The 20680-nt window shown below is 35.2% G+C and overlaps 2 protein-coding genes across 3 annotated transcripts; one reads left to right on the forward strand and one right to left on the reverse strand.

Moving 5' to 3' along the window:
- Positions 1-2038: 2038 nt before the first annotated feature.
- Positions 2039-5519, forward strand: LOC131632761 (SNAP25 homologous protein SNAP33-like). The gene is made up of 6 exons (XM_058903488.1): positions 2039-2221; positions 3074-3615; positions 4220-4313; positions 4416-4546; positions 5001-5098; positions 5216-5519. Exons 2-6 carry the CDS (start codon positions 3154-3156, stop codon positions 5313-5315), a joined length of 885 nt encoding a protein of 294 aa, XP_058759471.1. The 5' UTR covers positions 2039-2221; positions 3074-3153; the 3' UTR covers positions 5316-5519.
- A 580-nt stretch (positions 5520-6099) lies between these two features.
- LOC131632760 (heparanase-like protein 1) lies at positions 6100-10095 on the reverse strand. 2 transcript variants are annotated; one of them, XM_058903486.1, is made up of 10 exons: positions 9866-10095; positions 8890-9163; positions 8758-8794; positions 8374-8557; positions 8055-8203; positions 7649-7882; positions 7378-7567; positions 7133-7258; positions 6777-6879; positions 6100-6699 (listed from the first exon to the last, which is right to left on the reverse strand). In XM_058903486.1, the coding sequence occupies exons 2-10, from the start codon at positions 9106-9108 to the stop codon at positions 6301-6303; spliced, it is 1641 nt and encodes a 546-aa protein (XP_058759469.1). In that variant the 5' UTR covers positions 9109-9163; positions 9866-10095; the 3' UTR covers positions 6100-6300. The 2 variants fall into 2 exon arrangements, with proteins under 2 accessions (XP_058759469.1, XP_058759470.1); XM_058903487.1 differs by lacking the exon at positions 9866-10095 and adding an exon at positions 9735-9848.
- Positions 10096-20680: the final 10585 nt, after the last annotated feature.

A 20680-nucleotide genomic window follows, 5' to 3' on the forward strand; every position in this document is an offset into this window, starting at 1 on the left:
TACTTGCAGACATGATGTAGATGGCCGGGGAGAATCCTTCGCTAAGCAACAATCTTGATATGACGAACGAGCTGGGAAATTATTCTCCGAGGAACCCTTGATCGAAGCCGAGCAGATAAATAGAGAAAGGAAAACTCCCTTATGAGAGAATTCGCCCCCTTTTATAGGAAAAAGGCTCGGAAGGCGAAGCGTCACCTCTCCTGACAGGCGCCGCCTCCTAGACCCTAGGCCATCAATGCCTATGCCACGTCAGCGCGTGGTTCCCACGCGCGACGTTTCGCCCACCACTGGATTTTCCTCCGAGCGCGTATATGTAACGAGGACCGATCCACCGAGCAACCACGAGAAATGGGGGTCCGAGCGTAGAAGCAAAGTCACAGTTTCTTAACCAGAAAACTCCGACTTGGGGGGCTCCTGTTCTGGACTGGGCCAAGGCTAGGCCCAACACCGCTTTCGGCCCAATAAGCCTCAGAGGCCCATGTATAGTTCATGGCCTTCCGACACGCCTTGCTCGGCACCAACACCGCGCTCGGCGTTAATTCTCCCCCGGACATCATCCTTGCCGAGGACCCTGCTCCGCGCAGGGCTCTTTCATATCCAATCCTCCGAGTAACTAGGATCCCACGTGGCTCCTAAAAGACCGCGTCTTCCCTTGGACTTCGGAGCGGTTAACCAGGACAGAGGGCGTACACGCACCTCCGATATTTCCGCTCAGGAAACCTGGCAGTCTCCTAGTTGGGCTTGGGAATCCAACCCAATAGCGAGATCATGGCCCAGCGCTGGGGGCTATATATACCCTCTTTGACTAGAGGGTCAGGTATTCAATTCTTACTCACTCTTAGCTAGTACTTGCGCTCCTTTGCTCGTCAACTTACTTTGGCATTGGAGTACCTTGCAGGTACACCCCCCTCCTCCTTCCTAGAAGATCCAGTCCGAGCAGCCTACGACGATTCTTCTGATCAGGTACGATCAGTTCTTGAAGCTAGGACGACACCAAAAAGTTAAGGATACCATTATCGTAGTTGTGATCCACCCAATACATCATATATGGTCGACAAATCATGAAGTTATATTCATCCACACATAAGTGGAGGTTAGCAACATTTCGACCCTTACCAAGCTTAACTCCCCGCTCTTGAAAGGGTGGATTGCAAGTCGCAAGCAAGAAAATTTGATACATAAATGGGTCAAACATTACAATGGTGATTCGAAGAAAATCAAAGGTAATTTAGATGAAGATTAACACAAACAGATTTTACAGAGATTTAAGAGCGGTAGGAACGGCAATAACTCGTAACCAACATGACGAATATAAAGGTGAATTTTTAATAAATTTGAAAGAGGTAAATGTCTAGGGAGTAGCTTGTCTCTATATTCCTAACTATTGAACATTCTAACATTAGAGAATTGCATAATATTTAATTCCTTAGGATCTCAAAATATATGGTTTAAATACATAAATTTACATATGAATAAAAGATATTCACAAATCACACTTATACAAAGAGAGAAACATAATTTAGTAGACTTTCTTTGATAGAATAATCTTATATTCTTTATTAGGAATGAATTCATCATAGACCGATTTGATTTGATTTATCTACATTCCTATTTACCTTCATTGGCTTAATTTCCTTTTATTTTATCTTTTTGCTATGTTTTGGTTTTATCTTTCTAGAGTTTTTATCCATTTTTTCTTTTCTTTTAATTTTATTAGATAAGGTCTAGCCCCCACTTGTATAATTTTTTTATAATAGATTTAAAATTTTCAAAATAATTAAATTAAAATGTTAATATAATACTATAATTTATTTAAAAATCATCAAGGTTTTTTTTTTTTTCATAAGTGAAATTCCAATCCAACAACCCCTTAATCCAATTGATTTAAAGAAAAAAAATCAAATCCAATTGATTCTTATCAAATAATACTAATATCACTATCAAATTTGATCAACTAGCATTTTTAATACAATTAATTTAATATATATTTTTATCTCATCTACTATTCATTTTCTTAAAACCAAAAAGACCAAATCAACAAAAGTCCACCACAGTGAAGTTTCCAAACTCCAATTTCCTCTTTGTTGCCTTTCTTTGGAATTCTCCTTAAACTGCTATGACTTTTTCTTAACGCGATTTCGCACAACTTCCTCAAACCATCTTATATCATCTTCATTCCCTTCCATTCTCCAACTTCAACACACGCACTCAATTTCCTCAGGTATCATACCCCTCTTCCTATTTCTTCTTCTGTTGTTTTTATAATCCATCTATGTTTTCGTTTTTCATCTAAAGCATCGATTTTTCAGTTAAATTTTCGATTTTTTGAAATGGGTTTTGGTTGTTTTTGTTGATCACTTGTTCCTTTTTCGTCTAAATAATCGATTTTTCAGTTTAAGTTTCATTTTTTTGACATGGGTTTGGGTTGTTTTTGTTGATTACTTGTTCATTTTTCGTCTAAATAATCGATTTTTCAGTTTAAGTTTCATTTTTTTGACATGGGTTTGGATTGTTTTTGTTGATTACTTGTTCCTTTTTCGTCTAAATAATCGATTTTTCAGTTTAAGTTTCATTTTTTTGACATGGGTTTGGGTTGTTTTTGTTGATCACTTGTTCATTTTTCATCTAAATAATCGATTTTTCAGTTTAAGTTTCATTTTTTTGACATGGGTTTGGATTGTTTTTGTTGATTACTTGTTCATTTTTCGTCTAAATAATCGATTTTTCAGTTTAAGTTTCATTTTTTTGACATGGGTTTGGATTGTTTTTGTTGATTACTTGTTCATTTTTCGTCTAAATAATCGATTTTTCAGTTTAAGTTTCATTATTTTGATGTGGGTTTTGGTTGTTTTTGTTGATCACTTGTTCCTTTTTCTACTATGATTCATAAATTTTCATTTTTTGAAACAGCAAATTTTCATCACCCCATGTTAATTTTTATTGATTTAATCACTTTGGAGTTAGGTTTGTATGGATTATCATCTGCAAAATTTGATTTTGATGGAAATTGAATAATAGGGTTTTTTGATAAGATATTTAGTTTATTTATTAATTTTTGTTCTTGATTTTTCAGGATAAAATTTGTATAAAAAAGATCATTGTTTATTCAAAGGTTTTCATAGAGAAATTGTTGTAGAAAGAGATAGAGAGAGAATGTTTGGTTCAAAGAAAGATGCTAAACCTAGTTCTAAGAATAACAACCCCTTTGATTCTGATGAAGAGAAAAAGGATAACAGAAAGTATAAGCCTTCAAGGAAAGCTTCGTCTGAGTATAACCTAGTTCAGGGAGAAACTAATACGAACCCGTTTGATGACGGTGATGTTCATCATGGCCGATCTTCGTCGTCTTCTTATGCTCCGTCATATGGTAATCGGAACATGTATAAGAACGATTTCCGTGAATCTGGGGGGTTGGAGAGTCAGTCAGTCGAGGATTTGGAGAACTATGCTGTTTACAAGGCGGAAGAGACTACAAAATCGGTGAACAATATGCGGAAGATAGCCGAGGAGATGCGAGAGGAGGCTTCCAAGACGTTGGTTATGCTGCATCATCAAGGAGAGCAGATTACAAGGAGTCATGATATTGCTGCTGGCATTGACCATGACTTAAGTCGGGTATTGATCGTGTTATCTCGTAGTTAATTATTGCAAAATTATTTGGATCAGGATCCTCTGCAATGGCCAAATGCTTGAAGTCAACGGATCTCGGTCTTTGGATGAAAATCAGACGGCTCGTATTTTGACTTTGTCAAATCGAGTTTAAAATACTACTAAATATATAAGCTTTCTGATCTTGGTCCAATGGTTGAGATCCAAGACTAATGGAATCGCGCATTGACCATGATTTAAGTCGGGTATTGATTGTGTGATTTCATAGTTAATCAATGTAAACTTACTTCGACTAGGGTCCTCTGCAATGGCCAAATGCCTGAAGTCAACGGATCTCGATTGTGGATGAAAATCAGACGGCTTGTATATCGACTTGGTCAAATTGAGTTTAAAATACTACTCAATATACAAGCTTTCTGACCTTTGTCCAATGGTTGAGATCCAAGACTAATGGAATCGCGGTTGTAAAGAATCCAAATCCAATTATCTTAGGTCTCCTATATAGGAACCTTCCTCATGCTGTTTTTACCTTAGTGAAAACAAGGTTGCTGCTTGTTATGCGGCCCGTTTGGAAATTGCTTTGTTTTAACTTTCTTATTGGTGTTTATAGGGAGAAAAACTTTTGGGAAGTCTTGGTGGCATGTTCTCGAAAACATGGAAACCAAAGAAGACCGGCACAATAAAAGGCCCAACCATATTTTCCGGTTAGTATTTTCTGTTCATATTCTCACATTTTTCAAGTTTGGTTAATGTTGGAATGTATGATATAATCATAACTCATATACAATATGCTTCATGATATACAGATGATCCAGTCCGAAGAAGCGCCAACCACGTAGAACAACGAGAGAAGTTGGGATTGAATTCCGCCCCTAAAGGACAGTCAAACCCAAGGAGAGCCACTTCAGAGCCAACAAATGCATTTGAAAGAGTCGAGGTTCGTAACAACTTAGTGAATATTTCAATGTTGTTTACAGTCATTTGAAATGATCTCTGTTTGATTTGACTTATTTGAGATTATCTACTGACATAATTTTTGTAACATTATTTGGAAGACCTTATTAAAATAGCTTATGACATTTTTCATAAACTTTTTTTTAACTTATTTTTATACAAGATAGCTTCTCTGAAAACAACTCATAACATATACACAAATAATTATTTTACCTTTTGATATAAAAATTAAAAATAGCCTATGCAAGGTTATTCATAAGCACTTATTTTAATAAGCACTTGTGCTATAAACAGCAAATAAGTTAGCTGTTTATCCAAATAGGCCCTTAATTTAAAATGAATTGTTATAATAAAATGTAAATAAGTGCTTTTTTCTCCTTTGCATTGTAGAATGCTATGATTAGTATTAAATTCATCAATGTCCTGAAACAAAACAGGTTGAGAAAGGGAAGCAAGATGATGCACTATCTGATATAAGTGATATGTTGGGAGAACTTAAAGGCATGGCCATTGACATGGGAACTGAAATTGATAGGTAAGTAAATTGGATTCTATGCAGAACCATTTGATGTCACTAGTTGTAAAATTCTGCAGAACCATTTTACTTTTCTTGAGCTTGTTATGAATTGAAGTGATTTTGGTAATGTTGTAGGCACATCGGCGCCATAAATGGATTTGAAAAAGATACTGAGAAGTTGAACGACCGCATGAATGGTGCCAATCGGCGCACTCGTCATCTACTTGGGAAATAGAGATGCATATCATCATTTCATCAGATTGATTCAAACTTTTGCTACTTTCCATTATTTGATTGGAGATTCCAACTTTATAAAGAAACACTAGTTTCAATTAATGTATAATCCACTTGTGAAAATAAGTTATTTTCTTGAGATATATTGTATATTGATATTGATTTGGGATTATCCATGATTGTTATCAAAATCATGATTCATGTACTGAGTAGCTGGTTGAACTTGTTTGAGAAATGTGGTTGGCCTAATTCGTCCCTACAAAATCGACTTGTAAATCGACTTGTAGGGTGAGAGTTGCCCCAATTTATAACCACATGTTTTGGCTATATATATTGTCCAATGTGAGAGTGTTAACACACCTTATGTTCAGGAAGGGACATAAATGGTGGATGGTCTGATAGCAGAAACCATGATAACTAACAAGTTATAAACAAAATTTTAAGGTAGTTCGATAACAGAAACCTAATAACAGGCGGTCCACGTAATATTAAATCAAACTCTGTTAAGAAATGGTTTGACTTAACTCAATTTTACAAAACAACCTGTTTGTATGGTGAAAATTGCCTCCGCTTGTGCCTTGATAGTAGAAACCTAACAGGAGGCGCCCACCAAATCATAAATGAGGTTCTTGACACCATATCATAATATGGTTGAATCTAATTCAATCCTATAAAATTGACTTATAAGATGATGATTGCCTCCACTTATAAATATATAATTTGACCATATATTATCCGACTGAGACTTTAAAAGAGCGAAGAATTAAAAGAGTTGAGATTTAAACTCCAATAAAAAACCAACACAACTTTTGTGTGAGAATCATAAGTTTAAAGCACAAATATATTCACAAGTTGATATATCTTTATGTTTCTTCAAATTTCAAACTATTGCAAATGCTATATAACTTGCTCACTACTTACAATTACCAAGAGCTTGCAATTCCATAGGTATAATGTCTATATAGAAACCTTAGACCATATAGTTTTCAGTATCTAGCACAAGCTGGAGCATCAAAGTTTGGATACACAACAAATGCAATTGACAAAGGAACTATATATATTGGAGACCTCACATTGTTGTGAACTGGATCCATTGTTGGAACATCCCCTTCATTTGTTAACTTGAGTGGAATTCCATTCAGCACCATGGTTTGGCTTTTGAGGTTATCATCTTCTGGAGTTAAGTGATACTCTTCCCTGAATGTGACCTCCGAACCTTTCGTTCCGATCCACGAGAACGCTTTCTTGAGATTGTCGAAGAATGAGTTTCTTTCTTTACGAATGTTTTTGCTCACTTCGTCTCTTTTAACACGCATAGGGTTTTTCACATTGAGTATGAAGTTTGTTTGATTACTTAAGTTGATCACCAGTAATGTTACGCCAGGCTGTTGAATGAAACCGATAAGAACTCAACAAATGGTGAAAGTAATCGCGGTATCATTTACTAGATTAACAGACTTACCCTATCTTTTGAACAATGGACGTAAGTCCGTAAAAACGGCGAAGAAATATCGCTGGAAACTGCAAGAACCTTCTTTCCCATCAACCGTTGCCACAATAGCGCACTGTTTGCAGAACCAGAAATATGGGATTAGAGATATCTTTAACAATCATATACATTATCAGTATAAATCATTGAGTTACGTTCGATGGAATAAAAGTATGTACAATCCGGTTTCTAACATAAAGCATCTCGCCCTTTCAGGCTTCGTGTTTGAAGGACTATGTACAATCCGGTTCGATGAAATAAAAGTATAGCTAATAATTCATTAATCTCTGATGTTTCGTTTCGTCTGTAATATTTAATTTTATACTTGCCTATAGTAGTCAGGATTCGGAGTGAGAGTGGAGGTATTGAGAAGGCCATAGTTCCCTCCGATTAATGTCTGCCTACAATAAACTTTGGTATTGTAGGTGGATGCGATTCCGAGTTGATCTAAGTACCTACAATTCATTCAAATATTTGGTTAACCACGTCACGCATGTTAAATAACAAATCAGAGTTCTTCCTTTAGTGCCTAAAACTTAGAAAGATGAAAAGAAAATGATGGAAGAAATGTTACCAAAAGCTATTCAGAAATGTGTTGGAAACATCGTGACCGCCACTGTTATAAGCCCCGCCAGCTTCTCCTACCCACGCAGAAGTCCACGGACCGTGTTTTTGAATGGTTTCTGAAAGATTGCTGAAAATCGTTTCCACCCTGCTCAACCGGTCGGGATCTAAAATCTTCCCTTCAAGATGCCCGTCGCTACCTGAAAAAGAAAAACCGGTCAGCACTACGTCGGTAATCGATGCTATTCCGCAACTTATCTATAAAGGAAGGATAAGCAAACCTGGTCCCAAATTATATATATGGTGAGTCAGAACATTGATTATGCCGGAACCAGAAACCTGAAGAAGCTTATTATACCATTCTTTTTCGTAAAAGCCCCCAGGTGCTACAAGTGAGGGTTTGAATCTAGAGTTTTCGTATAACACGTCGAGAATTCGTTTAAGCTTGATCAAATCTTTCCCATACTGTGTAACGCCAACACGTGCACCGATGCCCTTACCGCTCAATTCATTACCTACAACAGCGTATAATAAGGTCAAATTAAACATTAACAAAATGTTGTCAAATAATAGCTATAGCGGCACTATGCGCTAATGCGTAGAGGAATTTGAATGAAGCACAGTTTTCTGCAATCTGCCATTGACAATTGACAATACTGATATGACCGCTAAAGATCAGTGCGTTACCGAGTTCCCATGCGTCGATCTTGTATCCCTTTGAAACAGTGTACTTTATAAAATCATATGCATTTGTAGAATCCCAAGCTCCTTCCCAAACTTTCGGAACAACCTGGTGCTTTCCATGGAGCGCGTTCAAGCCAAATGTCACAACGGCCCTGCAAGTGTCAAACATCGATTAAGTTAAACCTACCACAAGTAATCATCGTTCCGCAACACACCGACATTCAAGTTCTTTACAAAATAGAAACGGTGATTACATTACAAGTATGTATAGGGTCGATTTCATCTCTCGATAGCTCGGAGACGTGTAGAGAAAGATTCTCACCCTGTCTGATTGAAAAAATGATTAAGCTCGTCCCATCTTTTCATGTGTAAACATCCCTTTGAAAAATCGAACAATCCACCTTTCATCTTTTGAAATGGATGACAAGGAGAGTTCGAATTTCCAACGTCGTAGACCACCTGATCTTGCAGAGAACCTCCGAGTCTTATCCTCAATGGCTTGAGGGCTATCAGAAAAGAAAACCATTGAAAAATATTAACATTATGCGTAATACATTTAAAATGTAATGAATGTATTCAAACGCGAATTGTCACAAATAGTTCAAATTCCGATATAGAACAGTACTATAGCTCCAGTAGCGAATTTTTGAAATTGGGCTATCACATCGTTATAGCGGCTAATTAACAACAACAATAACATACATACCTTGAATTGCCTTGGCAAGGAAAGGACGAGACACGTCCTGAAAAACAAATCAACATTGAATTAAGCATCGACTATAAATTCTCGAGAGTGTTCATTTCGATTTCTACACAGACAAAACTCTGAAATACTAACCAAATTTACAACTGATGAGTATCCCCAAGAGCAATGGTCGTAGTCGCACTTATCATGAGGCCACCAATCAATAGTGGCACAGATAAAGTTATCGCCTGTTTCAGCTTTTGCTTGAGCTCCATTTACTAGCAGCGAACGGTGTTCAATATCTCGACTCAAAGCAACTTGAAGAGAACCCAAAAAGAGAAACAAGGCAAGGTGGTGGATTCCCAATCCCATGATGACTTAATCAATTGCAGAAGCAACCAAAGCCAACACAACTAATCCAACTTAACTGCAGTAACAGATAAAAAGCTATATCATAATCTTTCAAATTCATGAAATCATTTAATAAGTCACCACCTACAAAGCACAAATACCAGAAACACGACACAAACACTGATAATAATTTGAAAAAACTGAATAAATTAAACGTAATCACAAGTTAGATGTAAGATTCGGACACGGACACACATTTTTTCAGAGGTGTCGGTGTTACAGATGTCATCACCATATCCATGACATAGTAATTATGGTCATTAGCTCAATAAAAAATGAGTATCCTAATTCCTAAAGTCAACAGCTAAATTAAGGGTTACTACTTCACTATCTCTCAATATTTTAACAATCATGAAAACAAACTTCAAAGTCAGAATTTCAAACATGCTTATTAGTATTAAATAAATCCAAATCAAACATACACAAATAAGAACACAAAACTTGTAAAACACTAATCAATCATCATCATCTTATTATTAATAATATAAATCTTGAAGAAACAGAAACAAGTTGAATTCAAACAAAGTCAAAAAAACATTCATTTTTTTATTATTAAAAACAGTACAAAAAGGAAAATCCAAACATACATATAAAAAAAAAATGAGAAAATCAGATAAATCAGATCTGAAGAGGACATGTAACAGTTCAAGCAAACAACATCACAACCCAGAAGAGTAAAATGAAAGAATAAGAAAAAGGGTGAAAGAAAGGAACAAACTTTGAATGAATGGAAGGTAGAGAGAGAGACAGGGAGGTGAAAAGGGGTTGGTTGTTGTTGGGTTGCTTGATTGGCATTGATGAGAATCTAATCTATGATGAGTGAGTAATAATGGATGATGGTGGTTTAAGTGAGAGTTAAACTAGTTTTGTGATGGAAAATGGAAAGTGAAAAGGAAAGAGATTTTTCTTTTGTTTGTCTATTTCATATTACTTTTTTCAGTGTGTTTTGTGTAGGGGTGATCGTATCCGAACCAATCCAAAAGCAAAACCGCAAATCGAACCAATCCAAACCGAAACCGCAAAAAACCGCGTTTGGTTTGGATGATTCTGGATGGTTTTTGGACTAAACCGCACGGTTTGGTTTGGTTTGCGGTTTTTATTTCACGAAACCGAACGGAACCGAACCAAACCGCATATTTAACTTAAGTTTTAAATTTTTATAATTAATTTATTATCTTTCCAAATTCAATTGCACACAGCCACATCTAACGTTTTGAATTTTAATAATTAATTTATTAATTTAAGTTTTGGCATAATCCACTTAGTTTTTGTATTTTATATATATATATATATATATATATATATATATATATATATATATATATATATATATATATATAATTCTCTACTGTCTAATATATGTATTTCATTTATAATGTATTTTTAGTTCTCTACTGTTCTTGTAATATAATTTCTTTTGTATGGTATAATATCATATATTATATTGACATTGAATTACTTTCCTTTTTCTTTTTATTTCAGTACATTTTTATTTTATAGTGTAAACCGCAGTCAACCGAACCGATCCTAACCGCATTGGTTTGGTTTGGTTTGGTTTGGATGACTTTTTAAAAATCAACCGAACCAAACCGAACCGCATGCATTTTTATCTCGCGGTTAGGATGACTTTTATGCTCAAAACCGAACCAAACCGCACCGCGAACACCCCTAGTTTTGTGACTGTCTGTATGACTTTGAGTTTGCAGAGGTTTGTGTCTTAAGGTGACAGTAATTAATCAATGCCGGAATCTTAGGAATAAGGTTGTTTTGCCGATTTCATTGGTTTCAAAAATAAATATATTTTTCAATTAAATAATGTTATTTTGATTTTTTAATATAACATTAAGTTTTATTTTTTAAATAATTTTTGTAAAAAGAACCAGAGCACATTAATTATAAACCATACTTAAATCATTATAGAATGCAATGAAACTTGTGAAAATTTTCATTGTTATTAACTAGATCCCATGTAATATTAGCATGTTTCATCCCATTTAGGTCTATTTTATAAAAATCGACAAAAAAATAAGATAGAGTTAAGGATGTCAATGGAGCAAGGCGAACGCGGGAGATACATTTTCATCTTAATCTCCACCCTCGAATCTATTCTTTATGATCTCGGATCTCCACCATGAAAGAACTTTGGTCCTCATCTCCGTCCTCGCGAATTTTCAAGGATCTCTAAAATTTTTATGGAGATTATAAACATAAATTTTTATTTTAAAGTAAATTAATAATAAAAGTAAGAAAAAAATAATCACAAAAAATTAAACAATTAATTCTCTAAAATAAAAATATATTTTAACAATATATAATTATATTACTTTAAATTTGTTTATAAAATAAATTGAATTAATTGACAAATAAACCTACGTAAAAATATAAATTAGGAATATTATGAAATTCAAAGCGGGGGCGGAAACTCCACAACACAGGGGTATGTTCGATGTCCTCGCCCCCGAAGTACCTTCGGGAGGACTTTGTCTCTATATCTGTTCCTGCATGGAAAATTCTCCATCTTTGAAGTTTTAAATTCTCCATCTTTAAAGTTTTTAAACAAGAAAGTTCTGTGTAAATCTCGTTAACAAAGACAAGTTGACATTCTTAAATATAACATGAAAATGTGTGTTTAAAATTTTAATCAATAAATAAAAATAAGTAACATAAATAAAATTACACTATGTGCTTAAAAGATATTTTAAAAAATAATGCGAGATACAAACTTAAAGTCAGCATGCTAGTCTAATCCATTTTACAACCCCATAAAATTAGTTGAAATTTCAGCACGCCTAGTCCCTCTCATTTCATGTGTTGTTGGTGGTTGTCTAGGTAGGGTTTGTTTGGCTCCTCTAACTTAAATTTTCATTTATAGGATGAATTAATCATGACTTATATAAACAATCTATAACTATAAGGAGTATCTTTGATTACTTTCACCTTTTTCTCTCCTCATAAAATTAATCTCACATACCATAAATAGTAAGTCAAATCAATATGGAACACTTTACCTTGTTGGAGAGGCAAACCTTGTCTTTATCTTGTTTGATTTTTATTGCTCAATTATGTGTTCATTAAATTGGTTGTTGAAACATGTTTGTCATAGTCAAATTTGACCCTTTAGGAATTTGAGATTCTAAGTAATATTTTTTAGAATACCATACGCGATTATTATTTCTATTAACTCTAACCTTATAAAATTATATATATCATTAACTATTGGGGTAACCAATAAATATAAACTCACAAAAATATAATTTGTAGTAAAATATATTACTACAGGATGCCTTAAAACTATCCTATTACAAAAACACAAGATGCCTTGAAATCACCATGTTCATTGATGGTCAAGAAAATTACTTGGCTTGCTTTACCAAACCACCTTTATTTAAATTTGGTTTCCAATATTCCATTATAATTTTATTATTCCATTTTATGAATACTTTCTCAAAAGCACAATTTCTTAAAGGAGATGGAGATGCATATACTTATTGATGCAGATAGATAAATCAATTATTAACCTGCGAAAAATAAATGAATTCCATTATAGATTATAAAAAGTGTAATGAACCCAACTAGTTTCAGCTTCAATGTGACCATTAGTCAGCTAAGAGAGTAGAAAAGACGAAAGAGAGTAGGAAAGACGAAAGAGAGTTTTACGCCATTGAATACTCGTCGGGAGCATATCTGATGTGAGATACTACATCTACACAACATTTCTATTGGAAATAAGACCTTTTGTGTTTAGGGAAAGTTTTTTAGAAATATTGAAGGCTTGAATAAAAATTTGATAGGTAGGAGAATTCTTTATGGAAGAGAAAACTTTGAATTTTACTTGATACAAATGTGTGAGATTACATTTCTATTTATAATACTCTAAGGAGAACTATAGACACACTAAATCTAGAGAGTTCTCAAACCTAGAAATCTCAAGCGTATTCTAGAAAATATTACAATAATAAAAAATATTTAGACTCTCCAAACACTACAAGATTTCTCTAGAAACATTACCTAAAATTACCTGGATCCAAAATAACTAAGCCCAAGATTACAAATAATAATTAGGCTAAAATCAAGTTTATTATTTCAACATCCCCTTAAACTTGATTTGTGACTCCAAACATACTCCTTAGCTTCACAAAAGTTTCTAACTTGAGTGCCTTGGTGAAAATGTCGGCAGCTTGATCTTGAGACATTACATATTTTAACTTCACCTCCTTTCTCTTAATGTATTCTATTATGAAATGGTAACAGGTGTCAATATGCTTACTTATTTCATGAAAGACGAGATTCTTTACCAAAGCAAGTGTTGGTTTATTGTCAACACATATTTCCATTGGATCTTCTTGTGGCATTTTTAACTCTTTCAACAAGTTCCTTAGCCAAATTGCATGACAAACACATGATGTGATCAGTGCATTTTGATGCACGTTCTTCCATGTTTGTACTCAAGCATTTCTTCGGTTTGTTTTATTTATTTTTATGTTTTAATATGTTTTTATAATTTACTTTATTTTTGCACTTATTTAATTTTCGCACTTTATTTTCAGCTTTAGCAGTCTGCACGGAAACGATCATAACTGAAGTTCTGGGAGTCCAATTGAGGCGTTCTAATAATCGTCGGAAAGCTAAGAAAGAGAGCTACGACTTTCGTGTTGGAGTCGAAGTCAGATTCGGAGCCTATATTTCCCAGATTTGCATTTGAAGCTGCTGCACTATTTTATTTTCAGTTTTTGGGTCGTTAAGTAGTGGGTCTGGTTTTGTAATTCGACCCAGTTGGGTCATAAACGGGTTGTGTGTTTTTCCCTAAGACCTAGAAGCCGCGGTATTGTTCATGACATTAGACTGTTCACGATTTTATTGTTTTGAGAGCTTAAGACGTTGATCATGAAGAACTAAGTTTAAGGGTTGATCTACTATTCATGTTCCACCGAATCTTTGAGGTTTTATAATTTTAATCCCAATTCTTTTCCCTTTCAATAATCTTCTATATGTGTTACATGCTTAATTCAATTCATACATAATATTATTGATTTAATTCGATTGGTTTATGTTCCTTGATCTGTTTCGTGATTTAGCGTTGCTTTATCGTTAACTTGCGTATGTCAAATCATGTTTGCTTAATTCATGAGTGTTGAATCCGTTTGCTTTATTCGGATAATAGGAATATAAACCGTATAGTACCAATTTCGCTTGTTTATTGTTGTTGTAATCGAATAGGGGATAGAATTCGCTTAGGGATTAGATTTATGATTACCAATGATAAGTGGGGAACCCGAACAGTAGAACAACTTATTTTATAATCACTTTTTAGAATCACTTCATTGCAATTTCTTTATTAATATAATCCTAAACCAAACCCTCCATTAATCGTTACTGTAATTAGTTAATAATAATAAGAATCCTTGTGAGACGATATCCGAGTTGTCGTTACCGTCGTTACTACAGTTTACAAAACACTCGTTTTTGATCCGTGTGCGACAGCGGATCAAAACTGGCGTCGTTGCCGGGGATTCTTGTTGTTATTAACCGATATTAGAGTCATAGGTATAGTGTTCTTTCTAGGATTTTTCTTGTTTTTTTGTGGTGTGTTTGTTGATTTTCAGGGTTCCAATACCGGTTGCAGTATAGTGATAAGTTTCCATCCTATCAGGTAAGTTTGGAAGCTACTGTCTCGATTTGCTTCGACATTTTTCCTGAATATCAGAAAAAAATCGGCAAACAGTACACATTTAGAATAGAATTCTAAAGAATTTTGGCCCCCAAAATCGAAAATTCGTTATTTTTCTATTTTTTACGATTTATTTTTGTTTTCATAGTTTTAGAAAATTCTAAAAAAATTCCCAAAATTCGTATTAACCTTAATTAGTTTAAATTTCGTGTTTTTATATTTTTATAAATTTATTTTAATCGTTTTCCTTCTTTCTATTTCTTTCTTCCTGTATGGGACATAATTGGTATTTCTTTGTTTGTTGAAACCATGGCTGAACAAAGAACTTTGACGCAGTTGGTTGTCCCTAATGTGAACTATAATGGTTTATGTATTGACTATCATGCGGCTTATGCACCTTTTAAATTTGAATATGGTTTAACATATTTGTTGCCTAGGTTTAATGGTTTTGCAGGCGAGGATCCGCATAAGCATCTGAAGGAATTTCAGGTTTTGTGCTCTGCACCTTTTGAACCTTCACTGGAGGATATTGTCAAACAAATGGCTGCAAATAATCTTCAGTATCAACAACAAATAGATTCTACTCTCCAGACTTTGCAAACACAAATTGGACAGCTTGCCACTTTGATGAATGCCATGCAGCAAGCTCAAGGATCAAACCAACAACCCTTGGAAGAGCATTTTATTTTTCAAATAGAGTTGCCTTCTGAAACTGTTGATGATACTTGTACTGATTTGTTTGCAGATGATTTTCCATTATTGTCTGGTTTTGGTGATGTTTACTCTTGTAATGTTTGTACTGACACTAAAATTTGCTCTGTTTGTGCTGAAATTGAGCTTGCCTTGCAAAATGATATTCTTACTGCAGATGAGGTTGCAAACGAAGTTGTTCATGTAGATGAAGCTCTCGACACTCCGGCTGCCCGGAACAAATCATCCATCGAAAAACCACATTCCCAAGAGCTGAAGCAACTTCCTGAAAATTTGAAATACGCTTATTTCGAGAGTAATGAAAAACTCCCGGTTATAATTTCTTCTAACCTTGATTTTGATCAAGAAAATAAGCTTTTGCAGGTTTTGAAGAAGCATAAGAAGGCGATTGGGTGGACATTGGCCGACATTTCCAATATTAGCCCGTCCATGATTTTGCATAGGGTCTCAATTGAAGGGGAAGATGAAACAAAAATAGTGAGGCAGCCCCTCAATCTTTTGATCTTTGGTGTTGTGGAAAAGATCATGTGTTCATTCAACACTTTTATTTATCGAAGAATCTTCTTTGATCCTGGAATAAAAGGCGAAGGCACTAATAAAAATTTCAAGTTCAATGGACATTACCCAAAGCTACTCCATGATATCCCCACTTTGGAAGAAGAAAATATAGAATATATCTCTTTGGAAAAGGCTGCTTATGTGATCACATATCCTCCTTGACTACTCGGGTGTGTCCTTTCTTTTTTCTCACTCTTATTTTATATTTATGTTCTTTCATTGAGGACAATGTATGTCTTAAGTGTGGGGGAGGGAATCATTTGTTTTTTTTTTTGCTTCAATTTTTTTGTTTTTGTTTTGAGTTGTTAAAAGAATATATGTGCATCGTTTTGAAAGTTTTTGGCTATAGACTGATTTGAGTTGAGTTTACGGAGACTTGGGAAAAATTCACAAGATCGGTATCGTTTTAACACCGTAAGTCTCCTGCATATGGAAATTGATTTGAATTTTTTATTGTGTTTTAGCCTAAAATTCTCATTCTCTTATAGCTCTTGAGTAGTTTATTTCAGCAGTCGGCACCATCTCTCACACACTTTACGCAGGGAAGCCGATGAATATAAGTGAGTGTTCTGAAAAAATAGAAAAAGAAAAAGGGAATGCACCTTCTAAGTTTGGCGATCTTCACCCGGTCACTTAACCCAAAGGTTGTGGAACCTTCAAAATAAAAAGTTGAATAAGACTCTTTGTTACTTGGTTCAGCGGTTTCTGGTGCTGAACTTGGTAGGGAGGATTACGGTCCGATCCCCCGCAACTACAACTGAGTAAACAAAGGGTTATGCCACGTAAGTACCAGAACCCCGTGCAGAAAAGGAATAGAGTCACTAACCGGTCGTCTTGCTATAAGTGTGTGGAGATAACGGGCTTAATGTGATTGCGCCTGAATGAAAAAGAGCAAAAAGGATGAGTAAGTTAGGCTATGGTATAATAATATGATTTGAATTGGTTTGTGTATTTAGAAGGCTTATGTCTGCATATTTATGGTTAGTGTTCTTACGATGTTCTTAGTGTGCAAGATTAGTACCTGTCGATGCAAACTTACTCGAAGAAGATTTGTAGCCTAGGATGAGTAACTGTTGATGTATTTGTTCTTTCTTTCTTTGTTCTTTCAAGTGTGGGAGAATTTGATCAGTGCATTTTGATGCACGTTCTTCCATGTTTGTACTCAAGCATTTCTTCGGTTTGTTTTATTTATTTTTATGTTTTAATATGTTTTTATAATTTACTTTATTTTTGCACTTATTTAATTTTCGCACTTTATTTTCAGCTTTAGCAGTCTGCACGGAAACGATCATAACTGAAGTTCTGGGAGTCCAATTGAGGCGTTCTAATAATCGCCGGAAAGCTAAGAAAGAGAGCTACGACTTTCGTGTTGGAGTCGAAGTCAGATTCAGAGCCTATATTTCCCAGATTTGCGTTTGAAGCTGCTGCACTATTTTATTTTCAGTTTTTGGGTCGTTAAGTAGTAGGTCTGGTTTTGTAATTCGACCCAGTTGGGTCATAAACGGGTTGTGTGTTTTTCCCTAAGACCTAGAATCCGCGGTACTGTTCATGACATTAGACTATTCACGATTTTATTGTTTTGAGAGCTCGAGACGTTGATCATGAAGAACTAAGTTTAAGGGTTGATCTACTGTTCATGTTCCACCGGATCTTTGAGGTTTTATAATTTTAATCCCAATTCTTTTCCCTTTCAATAATCTTCTATATGTGTTGCATGCTTCATTCAATTCATACATAATATTATTGATTTAATTCGATTGGTTTATGTTTCTTGATCTGTTTCGCGATTTAGCGTTGCTTTATCGTTAACTTGCGTATGTCAAATCATGTTTGCTTAATTCATGAGTGCTGAATCCGTTTGCTTTATTCGGATAATAGGATAAACCGTATAGTACCAATTTCGCTTGTTTATTGTTGCTGTAATCGAATAGGGGATAGAATTCTCTTAGGGATTAGATTTATGATTACCAATGATAAGTGGGGAACCCGAACAGTAGAACAACTTATTTTATAATCACTTTTTAGAATCACTTAATTGCAATTTCTTTATTAATATAATCCTAAACCAAACCCTCCATTAATCGTTACTGTAATTAGTTAATAAGAATAAGAATCCTTGTGAGACGATATCCGAGTTGTCGTTACCGTCGTTACTACAGTTTACAAAACACTCGTTTTTTATCCGTGTGCGACAGCGGATCAGGCAGCGACATACTCGGCTTCACAGTTTGACAGTGTGACTATAGGTTGCTACTTTGACATCCAATTGAAAGCAGTATCTCCCACAAAGAAAACAAAACCAGTGGTGCTCTTTCTATCATCCAAGTCTCCACTCCAATCGCTATCACTATAGCCAACAATCTCATAATTGTTAAAAGAGCAATAGTGCAAGCCAAAGTTTGTTGTACCTTTGATGTATCAAAGTATTCTCTTTGCCGCCTTGAAGTGAGTTGTTGTTGGAACTTCCATGTAGTGACCTACGATTCCTACAACATAGAGAATATATGGCCTTGTACTTGTCAAGTAACGTAGACTTCCAGCCAAACTTTTATAAAGAGTTGGATCCACAATATTTCCATTTTCATGCTTGCTTAATTCGCTGCCACATTCCATTGGGGTGCCAAATGGATTGGCGTCATCCATCTTGAATTTCTTAGGTACTTTTTTGGCTTAGCCTTCTTGGGCGATGAAATTTCTTTGTCTTTTTGCTTTACTTTGATGTCGAGATAATATGTAATGAGCCCCATATCCGTCATCCCAAATTCGTTTGACATGCCTTTCTTGAACTCCTTGAACATGCTTAGATTATTCCCTATGAAAACCAAGTCATCTACATACAAGCATACAATCAAAATATCTTCACTTTGCGCTTTGATATAAAGTGCATGCTCATATGGACACTTGATGAAGTACTTGTCTTGAAAGTAATTGTCAATTCGAACATTCCAAGATCTTGGTGCTTGCTTGAGACCGTACAATGTCTTCTTCAACTTACATATTTGTTTTTTCTTTCCGTTTTAATTCATAGCCCAATGGTTGCTCAATATAAACTTCTTCAAGAAAACCATTCAAAAAGGCCGACTTCACATCCATTTGATAGATCTTCCATTTATTTTGGGATGCCAAAGAAATGATCAGTCTAATAGTTTCAAGACGAGCAACAGGAGAAAATACCTCATCATAGTCAATTCCTTGTCTTGGACTATATCCTTTCTCCTCCGATTTTGTTTTATATCTCTCCACGTCTCCTTTTGTATTCTTCTTCGCCTTGTACACCATCTTACTCCGATTGCTTTGTGTCCTCGTGGAAGCGTAGTAAGTTCCCGCGTATCATTCTTCGTGATTGACTTGATTTCTTTGTCCATTGCATCTCTCCCCTTTATGTTTTCCGCCGCTTCTTGATAGCTTAGAGGCTCACAATCACCAAAATAACAAAAGAGATTAATGTCGTTTTGGTTTCCATTTACCTCATAAAGCTCTTCAATGCTCCTTAGTCGCGGTGTTCTCTCACCTGAGCTTGTTTCTTCCAAACTTGGTGTTGGTGAGGTCGGTGGTGTAAGATGTTCCTCTATCATTTGTTGTTCCATTTCTTCTTCTTCACAAAGGAATAAAATCATACCTTTCTTCTTGAACACTTCAATCCCAAAAATCTTCATTGTCGAACTCCACTTTGCAACTTATGACGATTTTTTCACTATTTGGATTATAAAGCTTGTACCCTTAGGAGCTTGAGTCATAACCTACGAACACGTACTTATCACTTTTATCATTGAGCTTTGTACTCCTTTAGTCTAGAACATGGGTATAGGCAACGCTTCTAAACATTTTGAGGTGAGAGATCTCGAGCTTCCTTCCAATCTATGCTTCTTGAGGTGTCTTATCATGCACGCTTGTTGTTGGGGAGTGATTTTTCAGGTAAACCGCATATACCACTGCTTTGACCCAAAACTCCTCCTCGATTAGATCTCATGGCCTTAATGGAAATACCACTTTCTTTCTCCAAAAGTTCTTTGAACTTCTTCAAATCTTCAAACACTTCTTATTTCTCCTTCAAGAAATAAACCCAAGTTTTTCTGGAATAATCATCAATAAAGAGGAGAAAGTACTTACTCTTGCCAAAAGAGTTAGGTTTGATTGGTCCATAAACATCAATATGTATGAGCTATAGCGGCTTTGTCGCTCTTGATGTTGATTCCTTTGGAAAGCTTTTCCGGAATTGCTTCCTAATTAGACATCCTTCGCAGAGTTGGTCTGGATGGTTGATGCTAGGCAAGCCTCTCACCATCTCCTTCTTTGCCAAACGTTCTATACCGTCAAAGTTGAGATGCCCGAATCATAGATGCCATAGACACGAAGAATTGGTATAGCATGCCTTGAAACATTTGCCACATCATTTTGAATGTTCAAGATGAACATTCTATTCTTTGACATAGGTACATTAGTAATCAAGTTATATCTACAATCTCTTTAAAAAAGACTATGTTCTTTCAAGTGGATGTCATAGCCTTTTTCTTATAATTGTTCCAAGATCAAAATATTATTCTTCATGTTAGGCACATAATAGACAGTATTGGAGATATATTGATGACTCCCATT

Source organism: Vicia villosa, unplaced genomic scaffold (genome assembly GCF_029867415.1).
Source record: "Vicia villosa cultivar HV-30 ecotype Madison, WI unplaced genomic scaffold, Vvil1.0 ctg.001013F_1_1, whole genome shotgun sequence".
Taxonomy (NCBI): domain Eukaryota; kingdom Viridiplantae; phylum Streptophyta; class Magnoliopsida; order Fabales; family Fabaceae; genus Vicia; species Vicia villosa.

Bases quoted from the DNA above. Each gene is read 5' to 3' on its own strand.
- LOC131632761 (XM_058903488.1), top strand. From the start codon at position 3,154: ATGTTTGGTTCAAAGAAAGATGCTAAACCTAGTTCTAAGAATAACAAC. The intron at 3,616-4,219 runs GTATTGATCGTG...TGGTGTTTATAG, and splicing joins TTGACCATGACTTAAGTCGG to GGAGAAAAACTTTTGGGAAG. The intron at 4,314-4,415 runs GTTAGTATTTTC...CATGATATACAG, and splicing joins AGGCCCAACCATATTTTCCG to ATGATCCAGTCCGAAGAAGC.
- LOC131632760 (XM_058903486.1), bottom strand. From the start codon at position 9,108: ATGGGATTGGGAATCCACCACCTTGCCTTGTTTCTCTTTTTGGGTTCT. The intron at 8,795-8,889 runs GTTAGTATTTCA...TTTGTTTTTCAG, and splicing joins ACTCATCAGTTGTAAATTTG to GACGTGTCTCGTCCTTTCCT. The intron at 6,700-6,776 runs GTAAGTCTGTTA...TTCATTCAACAG, and splicing joins TCCATTGTTCAAAAGATAGG to CCTGGCGTAACATTACTGGT.